Raw genomic sequence first — 27902 nt, 5'->3', positions numbered from 1 at the left:
GTTGTATTTGATTGCCCTCTGCTGGCTAACTGGCTTCTTGCAACATATATAAATTATGCACAATTGGTTAAGGTTAATGTACAAATAAACCATCATTAGACATGTATGTATAGCATGGCCTGCGTTATTTAATTTTAACTGTTGCTTTGAATTATGGGCCCCCTGACTGTATATTTGTCTGGGTCTCTGACATTAAATTAATGCAAATGCACCAACATGATGTGCAGTGGTTTAGTGAGTTTAATCTCACTTAATTTTTATAAAAATTATTTATGTAATTTCTTACGGTATATAATTTCAACTCTGTATGAACTGAATAACAATTATCTGCAGACGAAATTTAGCTATGCAGCTAATTCATTGTAAATACACTATTAAATGAAATAAATATAAAGTAATTGGGACCATGGCGAGCATTAAGCTGAATTTATGATGCATCTTAAGCTTAGTTTGAAAAATGTATAGTTGAGAAGATGTAGCTAGTTTAATAAATGATTATAAGTTATGTAAAAATTTTTTTAAATAAAGTTCTTTGGAGTATGTTTTACAAGAAAACACTTTTTAAGTCCTTCTACATAAACATTTCAAGTTTAATTTAATATTCAATAATAATTAAAAAATTCAATAATAATTTAATAGCAGCTTCTAAGTGAAAATTGTTTTACCACCAACCTTTTTTGAGTGTATTTGTCCATTAAGTCAAAAGTTAGTTTTAAGAAATGACAAAAACACATTTCCATTACATTTTTTTAGTCCTTTTCAGCATTTCTGAGAAATGGTTAAGCCAGTCACCTAGAATCATGCTCATCTTTCTCTCGATTAGCAATGCAATTCTGTTAATGCCCTCAGACTAATAACAATGAACATAAAATTGGTTAAAAGCATAGTTTTTAAGGCAATACTCAATTGTAGGTTTCTTTTTACAGGTTTAGCCCATCTCCAGAACCTGCCAGTATGGCAACGCGAGGCTGGTTTCGCAGGAAGCCCATCCACCGGCTGGCTGGAGCCCAGCGGACCAGCTATGACCTACGAGAACGCATCTGTATAGGCAGCATGACAGCTATAGAGACTGCGGTGTACCAAAAAGTACCTACAGACGAGGCGGAGGCTCAGATGCTAGCCAGCGCTGATCTGGATGACATGAAAAGTAAGCAAAGTAAATTCTGGAAGGGATGTAAAAATAACAAGACACTAATATTCACTGATATTTAAGACAAAATATCTCCTCAGTTTTACCTGCTTTTCCTTTTGATATTTTTTACATCAGATATGATCACTGGAATATTCCTATGCACAATTTCATATTTTTTCATATTTTATTTTATCAAAATTAAATTACTAATAAATATCAAAAAATTCCTAAAATCCGATATTTTTTTTAATTTACTTGAATAGCAACACTGCATGCAATTTAAGACTTGTTATTAAAGAGTATAATTTTAATACAGCTGTAATTTTTCTCACTGCACTGGGACATTTTTTTAAAGTGTAAAGTAATATGTAATAAACACATACATATATATTGTATACACAGACACACACACACACACACACACACATGTATATATATATATATAGTGCCGTGAAAATTTTTTGCATATTTGTCACACTTAAAAGATTCAGACCATCAAACTAATTTTAATATTACACAAAGATAATGCAAGTAAATAAAAAATGCAGTGTTTAAATTATGATTTCATTTATTAAGGGAAAAAAGCTGTCCAAACCTACCTGGCCCAACGTGAAAAAATAATTGCCCCCTCCTGTTAAATTATGAAAGAACTGTGATTAACAACATTAATTTAGAACGCTGAGTTAAATTGGCAGTAATTAAATCTGGCAGTAATCAGGCACACCCAGGCCTGAATACTGCCAGACCTGTTGAATCAAGAAATCACTTAAATAGAAGCTGTCTGACAAAGTGAAGCATGCTGAAAGAGCAACACATCATGCCACCATCTAAAGAAATTCAAGAACAGATGAGAAACAAAATAGTTGACATGTATCAGACTGGAAAGGGTTATAAAGCCATTTCTAAGGCTTTGGGACTCCAGCAAACCACGGTCAGAGCCATTATCCACAAATGGAGAAAACTTGGAACAGTGGTGAACCTTCCCGAGTGGCCAGCCTACCAAAATTACTCCAAGAGCACAACCACGACTCATCCAGGAGGTCATAGAAGAACCCAGAACAACATCTAAAGAACTGCAGGCCTCACTTGCCTCAATTAAGGTCAGTGTTCATGATTCAACTATAAGAAAGAGACTGGGCAAAAACGGCATCCATGGGAGAGTTCCCAGGCAAAAGCCACTGCTGACCAAAAAGAACACAAAGGCTCATCTCTCATTTGCCAAAAATATCTTGCATCCATGGGAGAGTTCCAAGGCAAAAGCCACTGCTGACCAAAAAGAACACAAAGGCTCATCTCTCATTTGCCAAAAATATCTTGATTATCCCAAAGACTTTTGGGCAAATATTCTGTGGACTGATGAGACAAAAGTTGAACTTTTTGGAAGGTGTGTGTCCCGTTACATCTGGCGTAAAACCAACACAACGTTTCATTAAAAAGAACATCATTCCAACAGTCAAACATGGTGGTGGTGGTAGTCTGAGCTTCAGGACCTGGACGACTTGACATAATTGATTTCTGCACTCTATCAGAAAATCCTGAAGGAGAATGTCCGGCCGTCAGTTTGTGTCCTCAAGCTCAAGCGCACTTGGGTTATGTAGCAGGACAATGATCCCAAACTCACCAGCAAGTCCACCTCTGAATGGCTCAAGAAAAGCAAAATTAAGGTTTTGGAGTGGCCAAGTCAAAGTCCGGACTTAAATGCGATTGAGATGCTGTGATCAAGCTCGAAAACCCTCCAATGTGGCTGAATTAAAACAATTCTGCAAAGAAGAGTGGGTCAAAATTCCTCCACAGGGATGTAAAAGACTCATTGCCAGTTATCGCAAACACTTGATTGCAGTTGTTGCTGCAAAGGGTGGCTTAACCAGTTATTAGATTTAGGGGGCAATTACTTTTTCATGTAGTGCCAGGCAGGTTTGGACAGCTTTTTTCCCTTAATAAATGAAATAATTATTTCAAAACTGCATTTTGTATTTACTCGGGTTATCTTTGTGTAATACTAAAATTTGTTAGATGATCTGAATCATTCAAGTGTGACAAATATGCAAAAAATAAATAAAAAACAGGAAGGGGGCAAAAACTTTTTCACAGCACTGTACATATATATGTATGTATGTAAAAACAATGCAAAGCACTGTGGTGCTAGATATTTTATGGATCTTTATCTACTGGACTTTAAGTATAAAGAAGTTCAAACAAATGGGGAAAAAAGCATTGGAATATGACAAATAACATATTATAGACCTAACTGTTTTTGGAAACAGGTCTTAATATGTTGTACAGTTCTGTTTCTCAAGTAAAATTATTTAGTTTCAAGGATTTTTAGACATTTTTACTGGAAAACAATACATACACACAAACAAATGTTTTGTGTGTATATATTTTTTTTCTTTCAGTGTGGTGAGCATAAAACATTCACAGATGGCTGATTAAATCAAGAAAGCTTTATTTCAGGGTCCTGATCTGTTTTTTTTAAATGATAATCATACATCTTCTTTAAGACAGTACTTAATTAAGAAAGTACATCATTTTTATTGATCTATTATTTCCCCCTGGATTCTGGTAAACTTAATGTTTTTTCAGCCTTATAGCCTTTTGTCCTATGTCTCAAAAATCAGTGCACTTACTGATTTGAGTTTTCAATGTGTGTAGCCATGATGATTAAAATAAGGATTAAAGCAGACAACCTGCATGTTGTTGCGGCCATTCGATCTTAATTGAAATCAGTGCTGTAACTCAAACAAAATTAGATAGGCATGTTTGATTTTATGTGTCATTGGAGCCACACCAACGAACAAGTCTCAGGCCGACGGTTCAACTTGATCTTGACAAGCCAAAGCTCATGGCCCCTCCAAATGCTCATTAAACACTCACTCCAGAGGAGGGGAGTGATGACAGGGAGTGTTTGTTTAGTGGACTTAGAGGTCTGCATTGGCAAGCTCTCTAGTAAATTTGGGGGCGCTGGGGTATTTGTGTCCATACTCATAAATGTGTTTTGGTGGAAAGCAGAGCAGCAGGATCATTGGCTGGCCGTGGTCAGCACTCGGCTTGCCCTCTCCTCCCTTTCCCGCGGTTGTAAACAAGCCTTCAAGATGTTCAGATGTGGTCAGGATCACTGGATCTGCGCCATGCACCAAAATGCTTCCCGTTTTTTTTTTTTTTACATTAATTATTATCCTTAATAAAGTAAGCTCAACTGATTACAGGGTATGACAGCCCAAGAATACTACTACTCCATTAAAAACCCTTGCAGGAGTGTAATTGGCACTTTCCATGAATAGAGTACACTCTGGTGTCCCATTACTTTGTTTTTAAGTATTATAAACACAAATATATATATTTTTTTGGTTGGGAGAAATGTTACTTTAACTGTTATTTGAGATACAATCAACATAACATGAAGAATAGGTAGGTAATATCAAATGTCTGTCCATAGCAGTGGTGACCGCAATTGTTAAGCTTAACCTTTTCACCCATTTACCAAAGTTGTGAGGGAAAAACATACTATTCATTCATTACTTTAGGACAAATCAGGGTTGTCCAAACCTGTTCCCGGAGGGTCACTGACCTGCAGTGTTTAGCTCCAACCCTAATTAAACACATCTGAACCAGCTAATCAAGGTCTTTAAGACTCACTAGAAACTCCCAAGCAACTGGTTGGAGCTAAACTCTGCAGGATGTTGGCCCTCCAGGAACAGGATTAAACACCCCTGTTATAGATAACTAAGGTTGCATTTACATTACATGGTTCAAGTGACCCAATTCCAATTTTTCCTCCCATGTGGCACAGGTAGAATATGCCCCACGAACATGTAAGCAGGAAGAACGCGCATGGGTTCTGATATTGTCAGATCAGTTTCAGGTCTCATTCATGTGTAAAAATAAATCTGGTATGAATCGGATGAGTGCATTTGCATCTGCCATGTAAGTGGACAGATTGGGTATTCCCTTGTCAATGTGAGTCGTACATCATTGAAAAAGCGACGGTGGTGAATAAAGTGTTACCAAGTCTGTGGTTTTCTAGTGGAATTGGGCTAATTTTTCACTGTTACCGGGTTGTTTTTTAGTGCACGATTTAAAGTAATCCCTTTCCCCTCAGGTATTTCAGAGGGGGACCCTTGCTGGAGGGGAAATGGCGTACAAGTGTTTTGAATAGCCATTTTGCTGGTTCTGTTTCGCAGACCTGGCAAACTGTCAGTTTGTCTACCCTGGGTTGGTTCACCAATTGTATAGTGTAAATGCCAAGTTCTGTCATGAAACTCTTGATGGCACAGGGTCCTTAACGCACACTGATGATATTCCCAGCATTGAACTTGGCTTCAAGCTGATTGGTTCATGTTGCATACGCAGCCAATGAACTTGCTGCTTTACATTTAAATGGCTGGTTTGCATTCACTAGAGCAGCTCGCAGCACACTTTTAGAGTTCCTCTGAAACCCTCCACTTTCCCCAGCTCCACCTGTATAGAACTGTATAGAGCATAAAACCATTTCATTTCATTTAGTTGTGAAAAACACTGTATAGACATTAAAAATAATAAAAATTACAAAAATACACAGAAGAATTATTAAAACGTTAACTAAAATGTAAAAGTAAAACAAAAAATATCAAAACAAAACCATTTTATTTGATTTTGATGTTTAATGAATATGTATTTATCAACAAATCTTAGATTTAAATCGGAGATGTTGAGATAAACAGGGTTGAGGTATCATGGTTGCAAAAATAAACAAAATATAAAATAAAACTGCTCATGTAATATTTAGTTTGAACTACTGGACTGGACAATGACACATTTTTTAAAGGTTAGGCACTTCATGTCACAGACTCTTGCTAAAAAACAAATACATTTTTTTAAAGCTGTTCTTTTTAAAAAAAAAAAGAAAGACACTATTGTACACCCTATTCATGGAAAGGAGGATTCCTGAAGATGTGCTGCACATGACTATGTTGTAAAGTTCTTCCTGGCGTGAAGGGTTTGGTTTAAATATGCTCCCATGCTCCAGTTGCCCTCCCAGCTGTTCCTCTGTGTGTCATGTGGTGATTTGTCAAGCCATGGGAATGGCTGGACAGTGGACACACTCTCCTTTATTGAGCCAGATGATCCTCACAGAGCTTAAGTTTAGTGCATTGTGATCTTGTGATTTTGATATTTAATGTTACTACAGTATTATATAATGCATACTATATACAGTGCATAAATAATTTTAAGTTATCATAATTAGTTAAATTATTCTGAATTTTTTATATAATCATTGTTAAATTATTTAATCTTAATTATAACATTCCTGCATCTGGTTGGATTTTGAAGGCAGCATAGATATTTCCATCTGGCGCATCGATGCAGGCTCATTTCATGAATGATCCTGCTGTTTACTCTACTTGACGTACCGTGCATGTAATGTGGCTAAATAGTCCACACTCTGGCCATGAATGAAGTCTAGCAGAGTCCAGCAGAGTGCTTTTAGGTGAGGGCTGCAGCGGCTCTGTGGATGCGATCCCTCTGGCTATAATTATCTTCACTGTTGCAATTGATTATCCTTCCCAAAGACCCGCCCGCAGCCCTTCCGGCTTTTAGAAAAGAGGAAGGATTGACTGCTGTACCGCAGCAAATTACAAATGAGGCCGCCACAGTGGGACAGGCCATTGAATTTAAGCCCTGCATCACACTAGCTTGCTATAAACCTCTCATATCTGAGTCTGTCCCGCTCCATGCCAGTGATTTCAAATGTGTGACACCTTTATAGGGCATTTAGATGATATATATATATATCTGAATTGATTTTCTCACTTTATTTTTTGAATGACCCTTTTATTTGAATCTTATTTTCAGAATGAGTTTGTTCATCAATTGTTGAATAACCACAAGTGTGGTCTTTTTCATATCTCAATTGTTTCTCCTAGACAGTAATGTGATGATTGCAATACGCTTACAGGGTTATTTTATTTTAATGTTTATGAAATATAAATTAATCTAATTTTAAAATGAATAATTTTACTCATTGTCTCAAAATTCTCCTAGACAGCAATGTGATTACAGTGCCATTACAGGGCAGATAAAATGCATAAAAAATTTAATAAAATATAAGAACATACAAATTTGGATATTTCTTGAACATGGATGTATATTCAGTAAAAACTACATTTGTTTGCATTTTTAAATAATTTATTAGTTTATTAATTGTTGAATAACCACAAATGAGATCTCTTTCAATGTCAGGCCCCTCATCTTTTTATTTTTTTTGTAATGAAAAGTAATAGCTTTCAATATGAGCTCAACATTTGTGACCCTGGACCACAAAACCAGCCATAAGTAGCATGGGTATATTTGTAGTAAAAGCCTAAAATACATTGTATGGGCCAAAATTATAGATTTTTCTTTTATGCCAAAAAAATCATTATTAAGTAAAGATCATGTTCCATGAAAATATTTTGTACATTTCCTACCGTAAATATATCAAAACTTAATTTTTGATTAGTAATATACAGCTAAGAACTTCATTTGGACAACTTTAAGGGTGATTTTCCTCAATATTTTGATTTTTTTTTTGCACCCTCGGATTCCAGATTTTCAACTAATTGTATCTTGCCCAAATGTTGTCCTATGGAAAGCTTATTTATTCAGCTTTCAGATGATCTCAATTAAAAAAATTCACCCTTATGACTGGTTTTGTGGTCCAGGGTCACATTTCGTATTGAAATCTCCCAAAATCAAATTATTTGAGCTCTTTATCTTATCTACATAATAGGTTCATTTGAGCCCATATTTGTTTTTCCTAATTAATTTTATTGGAAACATCTAAGACAAAGTTTTTATCTAAATTTAACATAATTGAGTTATCTTTATGTTTCTATAAAAGAGCAATACAGTGTTCCTCTGAAGACACATACATGTGCTGCCAAACCTCCACACGCACACACGCATCTCAGGCCAGAGTCATAATACACAATAACTTGATTCCGACATAAAGTACAGTGATTTTTATTGATATCTCTTATGTATTATGGTCGGAGGTTTGCTCTTCTGCAATTAATTGGGCTTTGAGCACTAGTGGCGAAGCAATTTTTGTGTTAGATTTTCTTTTTTACATTTTGAACGTTTGAAAACTTTCTTTGACTTACACTCTAGTCTAAAAGCATAAAGTAAAATAAAAATAATAATACTTTTATTCAGCAAGGATGCATTAAAAGATCAAAAGTGTCAGAAAGGACTTTTACGATGTTAAAAAATCTATTGTTTTCAACATTGATAGTAATAAGAAATGTTTATTGAGCACCAAATCATCATATTAGAATAATTTATGAAAGACCATGTAACTCTAAAGACTGGAGTAATGATGCTGAAAATTCAACTTTGTCATCATTACAGGAATAAATTGCATTTTAAAATGTATTGAAATAATTCAATTGAACCTTGGTGAGCAGAAGAGACTTCTTTCGGCAACCTTAAACAATCTCACTGGCTGCATACTTTTGAATGTGCATTTGAGTTTACGTTGATAGTCAACTGTGGCATCATTGCAATATTTGCATATTTCGAATGGCCTTCTTTCTTCTATCTATTTGCATACTGAGTGGTCTTGTCATTACACTGCACCGTATCTGATGTGCTGCCGACAGGAGATAATGTCATTGTAATATTTGCATAAGAATTAGTCATCTTTCTTACATCAGCCACAGACTGAATCAATCATCAATAATTTAATACTCCATATTTTAGACACAATATAACTAGTACCAAAAGAATCCAAATTAAGATCATGGTTTGTTTGTTTTTTTCAAGCATTCATTGTAATTCCCTGAAAAAAAGCAACCAGTACATTATCCATTCTCTTTTTGTGTTCTACAGAAGAAAGAAAGTCATACAGGTTTTCAACATGAGTAAATAACCACCAGATTTGGAGAAACTGTTCCTTATGTAAAACATGATGGGCCTGAACTATTCCAGTTTAAACACTGCTTTTCACTAAGAAGCATACTTATATTTTGATAAACAGTAAAACCCTCAGGCCTGATGCTTTTGTCTTTGTGTAGACTGTTTACTAGTGAGTTTCCCCTCAAGGTCTTTGTCTGTCTGTGATTTTCTCTGCAGTTCCTCTGGGAAAGGTCTGTGTGAAGAGCAGACAGACAGTCTAGCAGAGATCAATTTCCATCTTATCTCTCAGTCTCGCTGTTTCTTTTCAGCTACACACACACACACACACACACACACACACTGTCATAAAACTTTAATTTGAACTGGAATTTGTTTGTATTTGGGTCAATAGCAAAGGAGAAATCTTAAAAAAAGGTTTAAAATGCATGAGGAAAGTTTTTAGTATATTAAAGTATAATGGTATATTAATATTAAAATGAATAAAATATGATCTATTTATTTTAAATAGAATATAATTAATTTTTTTTTAATTATATATTTTTTTCTTATTTTTTCTTATTTTTATTTGGTGAACAGAATTTTTCAAATATTGATATTTTACAAATTTTTTTTAATTTTTGATGTCCAGTGCATTCCTCTGTCATTTAACCATTTTGTCAGTATGTTTGGAGGTGTCCCAATGTTCAATAGGTAACGCTAACAAAATAAGGGAGGACAGATCGAATGCTTGAATTGAGATTTAAAATCAGCACTTTTGTGTGCGTCAAACACAAGTTTGCAGGCTGAGTTGGTTTCGTCCTGTGGTGTTTTGATGAAAACTTGGCTGTTTTGGTCTCCTCTAGGATTTTTGCTCTCTTGCCATGAAAAGCACAACCAGAGTACAGCCAAAAGTCACGTCCGCCATATTGTTAGCGCTGTACCCCTGGGAAACAGCCCAGCACTAGAGGCATGAGCATCTCTAGAATAGAAAGAATAAAAAATGAAGTTTGTTTACCGAACATCCCCGGGCTACTGGGACAACACAAACCAGATGAGGCCTTGGGCGTCCTGGCAGGCCTCAACCCTTGGAGAGCCCCGGCCTTTTACTTGGCACTCGGAACAGCTGGAGAGAGAGGGTTTCTCATAATACACCCCTTCAATTATCCCAAATTCAATAAAAACCTCGGTTTGTGGGCTAAAATGATACAACATTAAATCACAGCAAATTTTTTTTGGAAAGGCCTAGCATCCAAAATACGCCTCTTAGTTGCGCTCAGCTGAGAAGGCCTCTGATTCTCTTGTTTCTCTTTTATTCTCAATCACACAAATGTATGCAATTTCATTGCTACAGTTGAGTAAAAGCTATGTGAACCCTTGGATTTACCATGTATTTCTGTATAAATTGGTCTTATGGCCATTTGTTTTGTCATCGACTGATGAATATCAAGGCTTGTGAGTGTTTTTTAAACTCTCTTCGTCTTTATGCAAGTTCTTAATGTTCTGTAATGTTTAACAACACCTTAATGTTATGTCTTCTAAAATCTCTTTTTCCAGGCATGGATCAGGCAAAGCTTTTTGCGAATAGAATTATATCCAAATGTGTGACTTTTTTTGTATTGCATTACAGCTCTGACCAACACCTCCAATCTGGTCATTGTGTCCCTGTCAAGTTTCACACTTGCTGGTTTTGCACCTGAAAACAGGTCTACTTACATGATGCATTTCCTGTATTTGGCCCAAGTGTTCAAGTGTGTGTACAGTAGAACTTTTTGGTTACCTGATGGGAGACACTTACAACATAGCATTGTAATGCAAGTCAAGTTCTTACAGAGTAGTGCTGAAAGGGATAGTTCACCCAGAAATTCTGTCATCATTTACTATAGATATTTTGAAGAATGTTGGTAACAGTTGATGGTAGCCATTGACTCCATAGTATGGATTTTTTTTTTGTAATTTTTTTGGTGAACTATCCCCAGACTACTAAATGTCTGTTCAGTGGTACATATTAAACAGACTGCACAATTAAATGATTAAAAAGCAGTTGTAAACTTTTTACAAAATAAACTAATTTCTGCACTCATAGAATGTGCAACACTTTATATTTATTACCAGATTATACATAATATCTGAATGACGGGATATATTTAGCCTCAAATAGTATGTTGGTTAGTGTGGATAGTTTTTATTAATCTTTTGAATTGGCTATTATTTTTATATTTTCAGTTTAAATGTTTATTTTAGTTTCATTTATAGTCATTTTGTTATGTACTTTTGCCATTTTTCCATTACTATTTAGGTTTAATCTATTTTTAGTTCAGTTAAAGTTTTAGTTCAGTTTTAGTTTTTATTTACGTCTAATTATTCCAAGGCAACATTACCCATTTTCATTTAGTTTAAGTTTGATTTTATTTCAGCTAAACAAAAACGTTTTAATAATAGTTTTAAAGTTTATAATAGCTCTAGTTAATGATAATAGCCCTGCTATGAATGTTTACACAGTGTGTTCAATAAAGACACAAAAATGTATGCTTGTCTGTTATTTGTTAAACAATTTGCAAACTGTGTGTTTTGACCAGTTTATGCACACAACCATGGTAAATTCAAGGGTTCCCTTATTTTGTCCCCCACATCTGTAGCTGCCTTTACAAACCTGACAGTTCTATTTATTGTATTTACCTAACCCTTTCTCTTCACTTTCACTTTAAGGTCACCGTTTTGAGGACAATCCTGGGGTTAGACGTCACCTCGTCAAGAAATCATCACGCTGTCAATTACCACGAACCAGCAATAGCTCACCTCCTCTGTCCAGCCTGAAGAGGAGGAAGAGGATGGACAAGAAAACTCATGAGGTGAGTGTTGAGCTTCCTAACCGCACAGAGAAAAGAAAAATGAGACTTAGTTTCACACAGCCAGACATACAGTTTTTTTGCTCACTTAGACTAAAGTAAACTGACCAAACACAGTTTATGTTTTAATATGGCATTTATGAGAATATTTATCAATAATAGAACAGTGTGGAAAAATTATTCAAATAATATCATGGCAGACTCTCACAATTATATAGTAAACACTGAAAAACTAGCCGAAAACGTGTATTGATTTTGAGATTCTGTTTTGCTCCTCAAGACCAAGCTGAAAGTAAAGCCTTTGTTTTCCCCAGACTGACATTGATACTGATGATGAGGTGGTGTTATTAGAGATAATCAATGTGTAGGAGCAGAAGAGACACCAAATTCAGTGATCTTTTCTTTGCTGATATCTATTGATCCGTTTCATCCAGTGGGCTTCAATAAACGGGTGAAAGCAGTGTCTCTAAATCAGCTGGATTAATTACATAAGGCTCTTAGTCAGTCAGCACTGGAGTCTGTGCTATTCATGTGGCTGCATCTGCTGATCTAAGCTCTTAATCAACCGGCGGAGGAGAATCAGTTGTCTCGCTGGAGTTCAGGATTCATGTAGATGCATAAAACATGTCTCAAAAGTCCTCCATAGAGCACACTCTTTAAGCACTTTGGTGCACTTTACTTTTTTTAATTTTTATTTTAACAGTTCCTTCTGTAAATTATTCTTCATGCAGCAGAGATGAATCAACATGCAACTTGGGATTCAAAGTAAAAGCTATTTGGGAAAAAAGATACTTAATGTTGTAATTAAGGCAATAAACTACTCCCCCATTGCAAATTACATTAGAATTTTCGGTACGATAAAAATTATTTACTTCAGTAGTCATTTAATTCAGTATTATTTAAGTGGTTTTATAGTATCTCTTAATATTTTGAATTAGCTTTTATTTTTATATTTTCCATTTTAATTTGACTTGTTCCTTGCTTTAGTAATTGAATGTGATTTTGTTTTTAAATATTTTTAAATTGAGCCTTCATTTGCTTTAATCTGTTGTAGTTTATGATGTCAACTTAAAACTTATTTCATCAAATATTTTGTTTTTATTTTATTTTTATTTATTTATTTTTTTGTTAGTTGCTAAGGTAACATTTATAATTATTTCTTAAGTATAAGTTGAAGTTTTTACTCATACTTCCAAGAAGTATTCAGCTTTATTTCAATGAATGAAAATGATGTTTAAAACTAAATTTAGCTTGCAGTAACAAAACTGATTTACTTAGTCATAAGTGTAAACATACCAACTTTTCTGAATATGTTTATAATTTGTATTACTAAATGTCTAATCATATACGGAGATAGAAGTAGTTGGAGAGTGAAGGAAGACTTATTTGATTATGTCATTTGCCGTGCTTCATGGGAGTGAAAGATTAATGCTGGCTTCCATTGTAACAACAACTTCTCTGATTGGTTGTCATCTTTTTGTTGGTAGCAAAGCTCTCAGCACTGAGAATTTGGTATTGAACCCCTCATAAAACGTTTGTTTCATGAAACTGAAATTGACTGAAATCTCACTGACTTGTGGCTTCAGTAGAAGCGTAAATCATCACATAACAACCTCGGAACTCACGGTAGGTCTGTCTTGAAAGGTTTTTAGTCATTTTGATAGATCCATCACCTGTGTTTTTACTTTAGAATGAAAAATACTGGAACGAAAGAAGATTTATGATATCGCTGTCATACTTTGTTTGCAAAATATTTCAGTCTTGCTCCCCTTCCAACCAGAGCTCTACTTGTTTGCCTATTTCCTAGAAATTAGCTCCCGGGGAGCATTTCCAAGATGGCTGCCAAGTGAACTGAATTGCCTTGAAGTAACTTTGGTTACGATTCATTAAAAGTGCTTTATGATGTGCGTTTGACACCGTGTTCTCCGTAGGTGTTTGTGGAGCTCAATGAGCTGATAGTGGATAAGAACCAGGAGATGCGCTGGAAAGAGACGGCACGTTGGATCAAGTTTGAGGAAGACGTGGAGGCAGAGACGGATCGCTGGGGTAAACCGCATGTGGCCTCGCTGTCCTTCCGTAGCCTGCTGGAGCTCCGCAGGACCATCACACATGGTAAGAGTCGGCTGCTCTGCCAGCCCACTCAGAGCCTGTGATCCTGCTCCAATCCTAACATCCACGCACTTGACAAACCAGTGCTGTATGACTGACAGAATTCAACTGGACACTTAAATTAGATAAATGGATTAAACCCTCTTGGGCATATCCACTTTTTGACCATGAAAAACAGATTATTTTCAATGTCAGGGTAACAAGGTAAACATTAGCATTAGTTTTAAAAAAGCATGGCAAAAAATTCAGTCAAAACACATCAGTGAGAACGAAGGTCTTGGTAAGTTTCAGTTCCTGTGGTTGTGGAACCAAAATGACAACCCTGACACTGGCTTCTTTCATGGACGACAGTGATTGACTGACATGAGGTTTTGCAAAAACAAGAAAAAAAGTACAGTGGCCATGTAGAAGTAGGCGGTATGATCAGAATATGAGTAATTTGATATCATGGCAACAGTATATGTCATGATAATTGTTTTTGTTGAGCATTTGTTTGAAAATGGCGCAAAAAGTATAAGTAAAGTAACACATTACTTTATAAAAAGTAACGCAATTAGTATTAGTACTTTTAAAATTACTTATATATATAAACATTGTTTTATAATTAAATGCCTAAAAAACTTATTTATACTTCGTCAGAAGATTATTTGAGTTGTGGCATTTGAAGTGAGAATATGTCTTTAGAATGATCCCATAATTTGGCTTCTTTTGCATTATTCTGTTATGTAAGCTTTAACGCATATATGCCAATATCATAAACATGGGGTTCTGTTACCCAGGTGCCATTATGCTAGATCTGGATCAAACCACACTCCCTGGCATCGCCCACTTGCTGGTGGAAACCATGATAATCTCGGACCAGATCAGAGCAGAAGACAGAGCCAACGTGCTGCGAGCCCTGCTGCTCAAACACAGGTTAGTGGAGCTCAGAAATCAATAGTCCAAACAAAGCTCATATTGATCTTCTTTGCTGTGGGCCTTGATGTCAATGTCATTTGTCACAGCTGCCTGTATTAGTTTCCTGCTAAATGAAGTGGTGTGATTACATAACAAATATACTTTATATGACAGCGCACCAGGCTCATGCCACTGGAGGTTTTAATGACATGTTGCTATTGCAGCTGCAGAGACATTAGATACTGAGGGTGTTTAAAGGAATAGTTCACCACAGCATTGTTAATGTTTACTCATTCCTATTAAATGCTATTAAACACAAAAGGAGATGTTAAGCAGAATATCTGAGCTGCTCTTTTACCATGCAAGTTATCTTATTATGGTCCGTCCTCATACAGAGCTATCTTATGATTTCAGAAGACTTGGAGGATAGTGCACACGTTACATGGTCTATTTTTGTGGTGCTTTTAAGGTGCTTTTTTGGAGATTGGCGTTACAAATCGCCATGCACTCGACATATTAATTTTGTTTTTTTACCGTAAAAACATATAATGCTGGGTCAGAATGACATGAGGGTGAGTTTTTGATTTTAGGGAAATTATCGCTCTAACTATTTAACCAAGTTAATGCTGTGTAAATGCAATATTTGGTATGGCTCAGACAGCCTCCTTTCTTGAAGGATTTTGAAGTACCATGTGTTTTCTTTGCTAAGCTCAACTCAGCCTCTGGATCTCACTCTGAGGTCAGAACCATACTCTGAGTACTAACAAAATTAATATCGCATGGCCTCCGCTACAGAAATCTGGGCTGCATTAATAGTTTGAAGCAGTACCTTTTCTAACCCCATTTGTGTTAATATTACAAAAGATATTAATACAGTAGCGCCAAAAAGTTTTGGGCACTCAAGCCACACTTTAAAATGTGTGAATGTCATTGCATTAGATACATACTATCAAAGTAAGTGGAATCAACAAACAAATTATGCTTTTCTCTGAACTATCTTTTCCTGATATATTTTTACAATGACTTTTAATTAACTGATTTTCCTGTGATTTGTAGTGGTTGAAACTTATTTTGTGAATAATTGGATTGCTTGATGCTTATGCTATATATATATTTTTAGGGATGCACCGAATTTTCGGCCTAATGGCATTTTCGGTGTTCGGCCGAAAGAGAAAAATATTATTGCGAAAAGTTCTTTAAAAGTGTCTGGAATGCAATAAAGTAATTTTTAAAGCTGTTTTTAAAGGGGTCACGTTGCTAAAAAGAACATTATTTGGTGTATTTGGTGTAATTAAATGTGTTTATGCGGTTTAAGGTTCAAAAAACATTATTTTCCACATACTGTACATTATTGTTGCTCCTCTATGCCCTGCCTTTCTGAAACGCGTCGATTTTTACAAAGCTCATCGGTCTGAAAAGCGAGGTGTGCTCTGATTGGCCAGCTATCCAGTGCATTGTGATTGGCCGAATACCTCAAGCGTGTGACGGAAATGTTACGCCCCTTACCATACTGTGGTGCCTTGTATCTTTGCAACTTTACAGATCTTCTTTATGCACGAAGAGCTTGTAACACTCCAAAGAGAAAGGAAAAATTTAAATCGCATCATATGACCCCTTTAAAGCATTTGCTGCATGGATAAAAAAACAAATAGGCTAATAAATAATTCACACAAAATTGTGTTGCAACAAATCCTTAAAATTTTAAGGTATTCAGAACAGAGCAACATAAAAATCTGAAAATATAAACTGCTATACAAATATAGGACAAAGTTTTACATATATGCCATTATAATGAGGCCTGTTTTAGGTTTTTCCTTTCTTTATATTTATATTTTAGACATCCATCAATTATGGTGTTGAAAAAAATGACTGGTCATCTCCTCATTGGACGTGCTTTTAGAGAGAAATGCATCTTTATGGATTACATAATGAAAGAGTTTCTATTTTCCATTTGAATTATTTCATTTTAAAGTAGTAATTTAAAGCTTTCTATATATTTTTATCATGTCTGTGAGGCAATTCGCTGAGTTTCTATTCATCATTGTGAAGCGCTCCTGTTCAAGGCCAAGACGGCAGAAAGCACATCCTGTTTGTTTTATAAAAGCACAACATTTTGTTGATATTGTGTGTGCACACAAATAAAAGTAGACCCTTTACAGTTTAGAATGATGTATTACTCTTATCTTTATGAGCAAAAATGACAGCATATTTTAAATTGTTTCCACTGTTAGAAAAAAATGCAAGTAATCGTGCTGGCGCCTCCATGTCCTGCAGAGCGCACTTGAGCTTCCACTCTCCACAGAAACGCTTGGATATGCGTCTAACAGCGCACATTTATATAGGTTAAACATTTAAACTAACTTTGTGATATGCTTGAACTGTTTTATATTTATAGATTTTATTTTAGGCAAGTCGTGATAATTTGATCAACTCACTGTCTGCCGCTTGGTCATTAGAGTGAAAAAAAATTCGGGTCTGAAGGGGTTAAAAAAAACTTACATTCAACGAACAAAAAATGCTCCAAATGTTTTTCTAACTTTATACAAAAAACGAAACGAAATATAATCACTTTTCCCTTACATACAAAACGGAACTATTTAAATAGCTGAAACAGTAGTATAAGCTGTTTTGGGAGAAGGAAAAAAAAGACGGCTCGGGTCGGACTCGGGCCGGTAATTCTGATAAACTGTCGGACACGGGCCGGGCTAGGACCTATATTTGAGGCCCGTGCAGAGCTCTAATCCACTTCATCCAATGCTGTTTTGTTCTCTGTTGTTTTCATCTGTGAGCATGCTCTTGATATATGTATTTACCATTTTGTTGAGTTTAAAACGTGTGTCGTTCTGCTCCCACTGACCATTCAGTCAAATTTAGGCATCTCTTTTCTTCAGTGGGTGCAACGAAAGTTTAAAAAACAGTTCTGCTTTTATATCATTTCAGGGACATTGGAACTGTTCAGAGATGCGTATTTTTGGTCAGCTAGAGGGATTCACTTTGCCAGGCTATAAAATATACGCACAGTTAAACGTGATGAAATCAAAAACCAGATTAAACCTCTCTACAGCGTTTCCCATCATCTCACATGCAGTTTTTTAATGGGAAAACCTGTCAAATTAGTCACAAATATGTCTTTATAATGTGGAAAAAATGCATCAAGGTGCTCTAAGTTAGATCATTAGTTACTCAAGTTTTTGGAAATGTTTTCAAATACAATTCAATGTCACACCTTGTCTCTTTGTTTTCTTTGTGTGTTTAGTTTGGCTGGAGCATAACTAGATCTCAAATGAGGCTTAATGAGTGTGCCGTTGTCAAGCGTTGGACACGGTTGCGGTGACGTGTCTAACAAAGCTGGGCAGCCACTCTTTATTCTTCACTTTTTTCAGGATGCATAGAAGCACCCAGAGCAAACCAAAATTAGTCTTTTGTAAAAAACAATAAAGGCATGTATTAATTCATTGGACTGCCTCTGCGGTCAATTTTTAGAGTTCGTAATCTGTTTAAATATTCCCTGATGAATGTTGTTTTTCTGTTGTCTTTAGCATTTGTTTTGACGGATTGCTTTGGCACGTGTTCCTTCGAGCGAACAGGGAATGTGGTTTGGTTTTGCAGTTTGGATTCTGATGTCCTGCCATGTTGGGTTGTGTGCTTGCTTTGCAAATATTGCAAGCGAAGATGGAAAATTGCCTTTTTGGACATTGATAAGCAAGGAAATTGCTGTACCCGTCGAGCTAAATAAACACGAGAGCAGGGATATTTGTCTCACAGAGGAGAACAAATTAACTCAAATAGCTTGACAGATTAAAGAAGTCATAACATTTTCACTATTAAAGGCATAGTTCACCCAAAAAGAAAATGAAAATACTGTAATTTATTCACCCTCTTGTCATATGACCCATATTAACTTATTTCTTTCAATTTAACTTATTATTCATTATTCTGTTGAAAACAAAAAGTAAATGTTTTTAAAGAATGTCCTGGCTGCTATTTTTTAGTTTAATGAAGGTGAATGACAACATTGTGACAAACAAAACACCATAAAAGTATGAGGATGAATAAATCATGAGAATTTTGGCTGAACTATCCCTTTAAAGCCTTGTGTTTATAGCCAAAAAAAAAAGTATTTACTTAATCAGTATTTTCATCTTTCGTCCAAAAAGATGTTAACATCCATAAAACAAGCTAAATTTACTTAAGAAGAAAAATATGTGAGGTTATAAGATTTGTTTTCAGAGAATATATATTGAATTTTCTTAACCCATTAGCAAACTTTTTTGCATAAACCACTCTTTTTATCAAATTTTTGTTGGATGTTTTGCTTATAAAAATCACTCATTCACTCTTTTTCATTATTGTGTGTGTGTGTGTGTGTGTGTGTTTTTTTTTTTTTTTTAATAGATGTAATTAATTTACCCAATGTATGTGTAGTTTTATGCTTATTAAAATATTTTTCCTCAGGTGTTTCAAGAGCACCCTCTGATGAAGAGCTACCCTACAGCTCCTGTACTGCCTGCCTTCAAACCCATAGACCCTCAAGGGTTTAGTGTGATTGGGGAACCCATCCTCAACCAGCCCAACACAGCCCTGCTGTCCTTAGTGCTCATGATGGGAACCTTCTTTGTGGCCTTCTTTCTGCGAAAATTTCGTAACAGCAGATTCCTTGGTGGAAAGGTTTGTAGTGTGGAGTTATTTTGTTAGCACAGTGAAATATCCTTTGCTTAATCAGCATTTTGTCTTGTTTTCCAGTAAAATGTAATCATTAAAATAAATAAATGTATTTAAAGCAAAATAATCAAGAGAAGCAAACCACTTTTTCATCATTTGTTTTTCTTGCAAACTCCATATCAAGATTTTCTATGAATTATATCTTACTTTTCGGTCTGTTTCTCTCACAAAGCCATTACACTAGTCAACATTTGAAGTGAATCAAAACCTTTTGGTAAAAAGAAAACCAAAAAAACCTAAAACCAAAATGCATTCTTGTCTTAGGACAACTTTAATGAACTTTTTTTATCCACTTCAAATGTTCACCACTGTATATGGCTTTATTTAAGTGTACTTTAAAGGGTTAGTTCACCCAAAAATGAAAATTAGCTTGTGTTTTACTTACCCTCGAAGCATCCTATGTGTATATGACTTTCTTCTTTCAGACGAATCCAGTCGGAGTTATATAAAAAAATTGTCTTTGATTTTTCAAGCTGTTTAATGGCACTCAGCGGGTGTTGCAGTTGAACAGTCCACAAGTCGTCAAATTAAGCTTGCGCATTCATAATAAAACGTGCCGCAAACGGCTCCGGGGGATGAATAAAGGCCCCCTGTAGCGAATCCATGAATCCATTTTGTAAGAAAAATATCCATATTTCAAACGTAATAAACACTTTTCTCTCTATAGGTTCACTTTTGCATGCTACTAACGTTTATAATTCACTAATAAATGGTTCACAGGTGTTCACTTTACATTAAGGTTCACTTTTACAGGTTACTAACGTTTATAGATCATTAATAAATGGTTCACAGGTGTTCACTTTACATTAAGGTTCACTTTTACAGGTTACTAACGTTTATAGATCATTAATAAATGGTTCACAGGTGTTCACTTTACATTAAGGTTCACTTTTACAGGTTACTAACATTTATAGCTCATAATAAATGGTTCACAGGTGTTCACTTTAAATTAAGGTTCACTTTTACAGGTTACTAACGATTATAGCTCATTAATAAATGGTTTACAGGTGTTCACTTTACATTAAGGTTCACTTTTGCAGGTTATTAACGTTTATAGCTCATTAATAAATGGTTCACAGGTGTTCACTTTACATTAAGGTTCATTTTTAGACGTTATTAACGGTTATAACTCATTAATAACTGGTTCACAGATGTTCACTTTACAGTAAGGTTCACTTTCACAGGTTACTAACGTTTATAGCTCATTAATAAATGGTTCACATGTGACCACTTTACATTAAGGTTCATTTTTAGACGTTATTAACGGTTATAACTCATTAATAACTGGTTCACAGATGTTCACTTTACACTAAGGTTCATGTTCACAAGTTATTAACGTTTATAAATCATTAATAAATGGCTCATTACATTAAGGTTCACCGGTAATATTGGCATTACAATTTTCAATATTAATATCTCATCAAGTCATGGGTGTGCATTTATTATTTTTTCCCCAAAATAAAAATCAAGATGATAATTTCATCTTGGTAAACAAAATATATCGGTTTCAAATCATTGCTGTGGATAGGCATCATGAACTTTTGCGGAGAATCATGGATAAGGTACAGAGTAGATTCTGGTAAGAAACATTGTAAGAAAAGTGACACGAGTCATGAGATATAAATGAGAAAACCATAAATACAACACCCTTCAGTCTTGCTATAATAATAAATTTTTGCTGCATCATGAAATAAATCAGGAATCTGGTTTTGAGTGAAATAAGTATTTATAAATATATTTGTTAAGCATTTATAACATGTGAGTTAAAAATGGCTCACTATTTGGCAGGTATTGCATTAAAATCACCCTTTTACTCATGCATGTATAACTGCTTATCGATGATTTATAATGCATTTGTAAGTTATTAATAATTTATTAGCACCTTTATAAACCCTTTATTAAGGGAACCTTAATGTAAAGTGTTACCCTTAACTTTTTTAAACTTACTTAACATATTAAACGTTAACTTTTTTGATGTACTAAAAAAGTTACCATTAAATAAAATAAAAAAATATACCATCTTTGTTGTTTGTACAGCTGTTTGAAGATTTAATGTGAAAATATATTTATGATTACAAAATCTAATGTTAGGTGCGATTAATTGTGATTACCTAAAAAGTGTGATTTTTTTTTTAACATTTGACCATACTAATATACTGACCATATTAATACTGATCGTGCAAATATATACAAATATAATTGCCATATACTGTAATTGTTATAAAAAAAAAACGTTTTGTAATCAATTGATTTTTTTTATTTTTTATTTAATTTAAATGTTATTAAATCAACATTTCTCTACCTATCTTTTATAGGTTTTTTTTCTTCTTCCTTTTTTTGTTGTAGAATCAGTTTTGTTTCTCAAATAAATTTCATTTCAATTTAATGATGTTTTTACTGGAAAACAACAAAATTACTGATTGCAAACATGATTTTTTGTTGTTGTCATGTTAGGATTCTTGTGAGCAAACATTTTGAGCTGATTAAAAAGTTTGGCATTCTCTGTTTGTGTGTGTATCATCTGTTATCATCAAAGGCCAGACGAATCATTGGTGATTTCGGGATTCCTATCTCTATACTCATCTCCGTGCTGGTGGACTGCACCATCCCTGAGACATACACACAGGTAACCACACTGTTAAACTGTCATGTGCAGTATGTATACTACCACAAAGAAGCTCCTCTCCCAGCATGCTCTTCTTATTAAGCACTGGCCTGTAATTGGAGCCAGGTTTCTCAGAGTCTGTATTACAGTGTGGTAGGTTTGGCAGAGCGCTGTAACCAATGAATACTTGTGTAACGAGTGCTTGTGTTTTTTGTGGTTGCAGAAGCTGAACGTCCCTTCTGGTTTCTCGGTCACATCTCCGGACAAACGGAGCTGGTTTATCAGCCCCTTTGGAGATAAACAGCCTTTCCCTGTTTGGATGATGGGGGCCTCAGTGATCCCGGCCCTGCTGGTTTTTATCCTCATATTCATGGAGACTCAAATCACCACGTGAGTAAGCTGACAGATCCTTCGAGAGACGTTCTGTCTGAGCTCAGATGGAAATGCAATACAATTACAATACTTTTGTGGCTCATTGCATCAAGTTCATCCTGTCTACAGCTTGATAGTAAGCAAGAAGGAGCGACATTTGGTCAAGGGTTCTGGCTTTCATCTGGACCTGCTTCTGATAGTGACTTTAGGAGCTGTCTGCCCGCTCTTCGGTCTGCCCTGGCTGACTGCCGCCACTGTGCGCTCGGTGACTCACGTGAATGCACTGACAGTCATGAGCAAAGCCATTGCCCCCGGAGAGAAGCCCATGATCCAAGAAGTTAAAGAGCAGAGGGTGACAGGGATGTGTGTGTCTATCCTAGTGGGTAAGAAACACTAAAACACAGTTGTGTAGAACCGTGTTAATTCACCTGTGACTACAAATTCTATATAAACTTCATGTGATGCAAAGCTGAATTTTCAGCATCATTGCTCCAGTCTTCAGTGCCATATGATCCTTCAAAAATCATTGTAATATGCTGACTTGCTGCTCTAAAAAAAAAATCATACTTTTAATCCAGGATTGTTTGATAAATAAAAAGTTCAAAAGAACAGCATTTGTTTGAAATATATATTTTTCTAAACTCTTTACTGTCCTTTTTAATCAATTTAATCCTTGCTGAATAAAAGTATTAATTTCTAAAAAAAATAAATAAAATCTTACTGACCTCAAACCAGTGTGTGCTGCATTCACTTTCAGTCAGTATCACTATAATCACAAGATTGTTATGATGTCAATGTTTATAACAGCAAAGAGATTTCATGTTTGAGTTTTGATGACAATATACTATTTAATCACATTCATTTACACATTCATTTAAATCACATTAACTGGGTAGCATCAGCTGTAATACAATGACATCAAATGGCAATGAGTTTAGAAGTAATTAACTACCTTTAGCTGTTAAGGCTGCTGCCATTTGATTTGTTTTTATATGACGTCAAAACAGCCAAAAGGGAAAAGTCAGAGCTTGCAGCTGCAATTATGAATTTGACAGAAGTTTTTACTACTCCAAAACCTGCAATTACAATGAACACACCGGAAATGTGTTGCGTTGCTTGATAATCGTGAACTTCCTACATTAAAAAAAATAAAAAAGTACTTAACATAGGTTGGCATACCATGATTTCACTATGGTTAAAGGTATAGTTCACTTAAAAATTAATATTCGGTCATCATTTACTCACCCTCAAGTTGTTCAAAACCTGTTTGAGTTTCTTTCTGCTGCTTAACACAAAATAAGATATTTTTACCAAAGTGGGTGACCAAACAGTTTTTGGTCCCCGTTGACTTTCATAGTATTTTTTTATTTTCTTACTTTGGAAGTCAGTAGAATATAATTCTTCTGGTTCGGAACAACTTGAGGGTGAGTAAAAGACAGTATTTGCATTTTTGGGTGAACTATCTCTTTAAGAGGGGGGTTTCGTACTCAGCCTCATGTTGTGCATAAGAACATGATAGTAACCCATGGTAAACTTACTGTAATGCATGGTTTGAGTGGCTTATTGCTGTATTAACAACATCTGTTTTATATTTCAGACCACTCAAGTTTCCTTGTTGACATTAATATTTTTCAGAGAATACTATTCAATTAAATTAGGTAGAAAAACGTTCCTGATTCTGTCAATCTCATCACCTCTGTGCAGGGTTGTCTATAGTGATGACAGATGTGCTGCGTCATATTCCTCTGGCTGTGCTGTTTGGGATATTCCTGTACATGGGCGTCACGTCTCTTACTGGTATCCAGCTTTATGAGCGAATCACACTCATGGTCACACCTGCTAAACATCACCCTGACCACATCTATGTTACCAAGGTAAGCACTTTTTCCTGAGACTTTGAGGTTGTAGTGATGTTATTTACAAACGCAGTGCTGACAGCTTATTATATGTGTTTGTGTTTGATTTCCACATGGTAGATGCTACAAGTTTGTACTAAATTGACATCTGGATTCTGTTTGAAAGCTTTCGAAGCACCCACAAGGTGGCGCACAATTCACCATTTCATTTCGCACTTTTTAACACAACCCTAAAAATGAAAACTACTAACCACATTTGACAAATCTGAACACTGTGCATTGTTCAAAAGTCTGAGACTACATTGGAAATCAAGTATTGAAAATCTAATTTATATCTTGAAATCAACAAAGTATTGAAACAAAGAAATCAAACAAATAGGAACTATTTGCACCATTTCTAGGAGACGTATGAAAAAAGCAAAGTTGTGCCTGACAATATACAAAAATAATACATATTACATTTAAATAAGGCAAAATAGAAGCTTTTCACTAGACCTTGTTATAATTCTTGGCATGATTTGTTTCACATACAGGTGAAGACATGGCGTATGAACATGTTCACCATCATTCAGTTGCTGTGTATCGCCCTGCTGTGGGTGGTGAAGTCGACAGTAGCCTCTCTGGCCTTTCCCTTCATCCTAATCATGACCGTACCTCTGCGTAGACTCATCCTGACCAGGATCTTTGAGGAGAGAGAGCTTGCAGCGGTGAGTTCATCAGTCAGCTGAGAAAATCCACCTGGTGTTGATTTCATTTTAAAATGTCGTTTTTGCTCTTGCAGTTGGATGCTGATGAGGATTCGCCCAATTTTGATGAAGATGGACGGGATGAGTACAACGAGATCCACATGCTTGTCTAGTCACACGGCTCGCCTTTTCTTCACTGACCAATCGAATGCAGGTCTCTGGATAATGGGAAAGATGTACGGAATGGGAAGAACTCTGATGCACTGCCCTCTTTCAGAATTATTTCACGTGTACTTTGACATTTTCTAAACCTCCATTCTAAAAAGAACCACAGATCATGTTCTGGATACAATTTTCCTTTTTCTCCAAAATGTGGCCTACATGTTTGTCTGCTGCTGCCCAGTGACCTTTGAATATGAGATTAGATACAGCCCGTGCACCTTAGACCTCCCAAAGTGCAATGATGGTGAGACTAATCCAATAGGTTGGTTCTTACACCTCCTATTCACCCCATCCCAATGCACTGCACCCATGCGGTCCAGACCTACTGCCTGTAGATCTTAGTTGCCTTGTACTTTACTGTAGGCACTGACCACAGAGTCTGAATATTACAGTAGCACGACCTCTCAGTGCCCTTAAAGTGGTCGGTTCCTTTGCTGTGCTTGAAAACAGTAGTGCAGTCCCATTAGACGTACTTTATGCAGTAGTGATATTATTTTGATCGATGTATGCAGTAGTTACAATACATTTAAAGGTGCTATAAGTGATTTTTTTTAATGGAATAGCATGCAGAAAATGTCCCTGCTTCCTGACCAATGTCACTCTCAGACTGTCAGTCATTTTGAATTATTTGGCTTGTGGGGGTTAGCGAAACAGCTAACATTGCTTACAGCACCTTTAATAAAAAAACAAAAACAAACATTACTTAGCTCATGATTTCCTTTCCAAACAGATTCACTGCTAAAAGTTTATTTTATTTTATTTAATTTTTTCTTTTGTTTCCATCAGAAGTTGTTGTTTAGCTCTCAGTACATGGTTCATTCCAAACAAATTTGCATTCAAAGTGTATTTTATTTAAATTATTATTATTATTTTTTTAATCAGTTAATTTATTTGTATTAATTATCATCTCATTTTGTTTTGGTTTATTTGCCTTGAAGATTCCCTTTTTTTTTCTTTGAGCAGCTCAGCTTTTCTTGCTATATATAAATTTAGCATTTAGAATTTATATAGGTTTTAATGTCCAACTATGTTGCTGTTATATATATTAGTGCGTTTGTGTGCGCATTTTCAATATTACCCTTTTCAAAGAACTAATTCCATTCCTTATGCTGTTATACTGCAGTGTATTCGGGAACAGTTCAACTGAAATAGGTTAAAGCCATAGAAACTTGGATTTGGTTGATTGCATAAATGCTAACAATGCTATTTCCAAAGGCTGTCAAACTGCCAGTGAGCGAGAGACTTTGGCTTCGATGAAACATGCTGCCAAATTGTTAGTCAGGTTCATGGAGAGTAGCGACAAACTTTAGCTATTTTAAAAGGAAGCAAATGACCTTTTAAAATCTTTGCTAAGCCAACAAATTCACGTTTCCCTTGCCTTCAAAGGCGATGTGTATTAATATTTTCTACATTAAAAAATCTTTATTCCAAACCCAACTTCATATGCAACAACATTAAAAACATTGCTCTGTTTGAGCATCCTAATCAACCTGACAAGATCAGCCAATGAGTTGAGTTTGGGGCGGGACTAGCAGTTTGACCGACCAATAGGAGATGTGGAGGAACTTTCAGGTAACCTGTTTGCAATTCCATTTGGAGAAAAAAAGAAATTACACACTTCACCTTTAACATCTTCATCTCTATCCCTTTGTGAACAAAACAGCCTCATACGGACCTGAAAACAGGACGAATCGTTCCATTACAGTCATGTTTTGAGTTCGGACAATTACCTTTAGAGAAAGCTGCCCTTTGGACTGTAAACATCGTGCCGTCCATTCGTGTATTGAATTTGTTTATACGTAATACAGACTCCTTGGCCTAGTCATGCTAGACTAGCTCATTTCATCACAAACACATATTCCACATGTGTTTCTTTTTGCTCCTCGTTTCCCCAGTTTTTAGTGTGAAAACAAGAGGAAATTGTGCAATAAAGAAATATCTGTCTTGTAGTGCTGTGCTACTCTGAATAGATATGTTGAGTTTCTTGGAAAACACAAGCCTAAGTGCTGCTTTCGAGCCTAAGAGCAGTAAGTGGAGATATTTGGTTGTGAATGGCAGGTCTTTAAAGCACTTAATGTGAAGCCACAGATCAGACGTGTTTTACCATGTAACCTTAGTTGAGCCATCGGATAACTCTGTGCGAACTCCAAAAGGGTAGAACGTTGGTTTTTAATTTTTCCCCCTCAGCATTTATCAATTGGGATGCAGCTGAAAGATGAAATTGGATGAGGACAAGCTGTCTGTAATGCTTTAGAATCAGATTCCCAGTGTTTGAAGCCTTTGGCAGGCTCATCGCATGGTAAGCAACAGATCTTAGCTTCAGCAACAAATGTTAGCTTCCCAAAGGCAAATATTATTGCTTAGAAGTGGCTCTTTTCGTAGCTCAGGAGATTTGAGTTCTCAGTGAGGTTTCATGGAAAAATGGCATTTGGGTTTGACTTGTATCTGATGAAACAGGGTTTTTAATAAGACAAAATGAAGGGTTGGACTTGAATTTATTTATCATTTAATTTAAACATTTTAAAGCAGAAAACATAATTTTTGTCTGACTAATGTGCACCAAAGCCAGGATTGTTCATTAATGAAGTAAGTAGGATTAAT

The 27902-nt window shown here is 35.6% G+C and overlaps 1 protein-coding gene across 1 annotated transcript; it reads left to right on the top strand.

Moving 5' to 3' along the window:
- Positions 1 to 216: 216 nt before the first annotated feature.
- On the top strand, positions 217 to 26031 carry slc4a3 (solute carrier family 4 member 3). Its single transcript, XM_016293520.1, has 13 exons — positions 217 to 234; positions 913 to 1147; positions 11693 to 11835; positions 13764 to 13944; positions 14721 to 14856; positions 15496 to 15577; positions 19294 to 19506; positions 22097 to 22186; positions 22389 to 22555; positions 22667 to 22920; positions 24242 to 24411; positions 24927 to 25100; positions 25175 to 26031. The coding sequence occupies exons 1-13, from the start codon at positions 217 to 219 to the stop codon at positions 25250 to 25252; spliced, it is 1941 nt and encodes a 646-aa protein (XP_016149006.1). The 3' UTR covers positions 25253 to 26031.
- The last annotated feature ends 1871 nt before the right edge of the window (positions 26032 to 27902 follow it).

This window comes from Sinocyclocheilus grahami, unplaced genomic scaffold (genome assembly GCF_001515645.1).
Source record: "Sinocyclocheilus grahami isolate Dianchi unplaced genomic scaffold, SAMN03320097.WGS_v1.1 scaffold304.1, whole genome shotgun sequence".
Taxonomy (NCBI): Eukaryota; Metazoa; Chordata; class Actinopteri; order Cypriniformes; family Cyprinidae; genus Sinocyclocheilus; species Sinocyclocheilus grahami.
The sequence above is the reverse complement of the archived record's forward strand: the minus strand, read 5'-3'. Positions and strand labels throughout refer to the sequence as shown.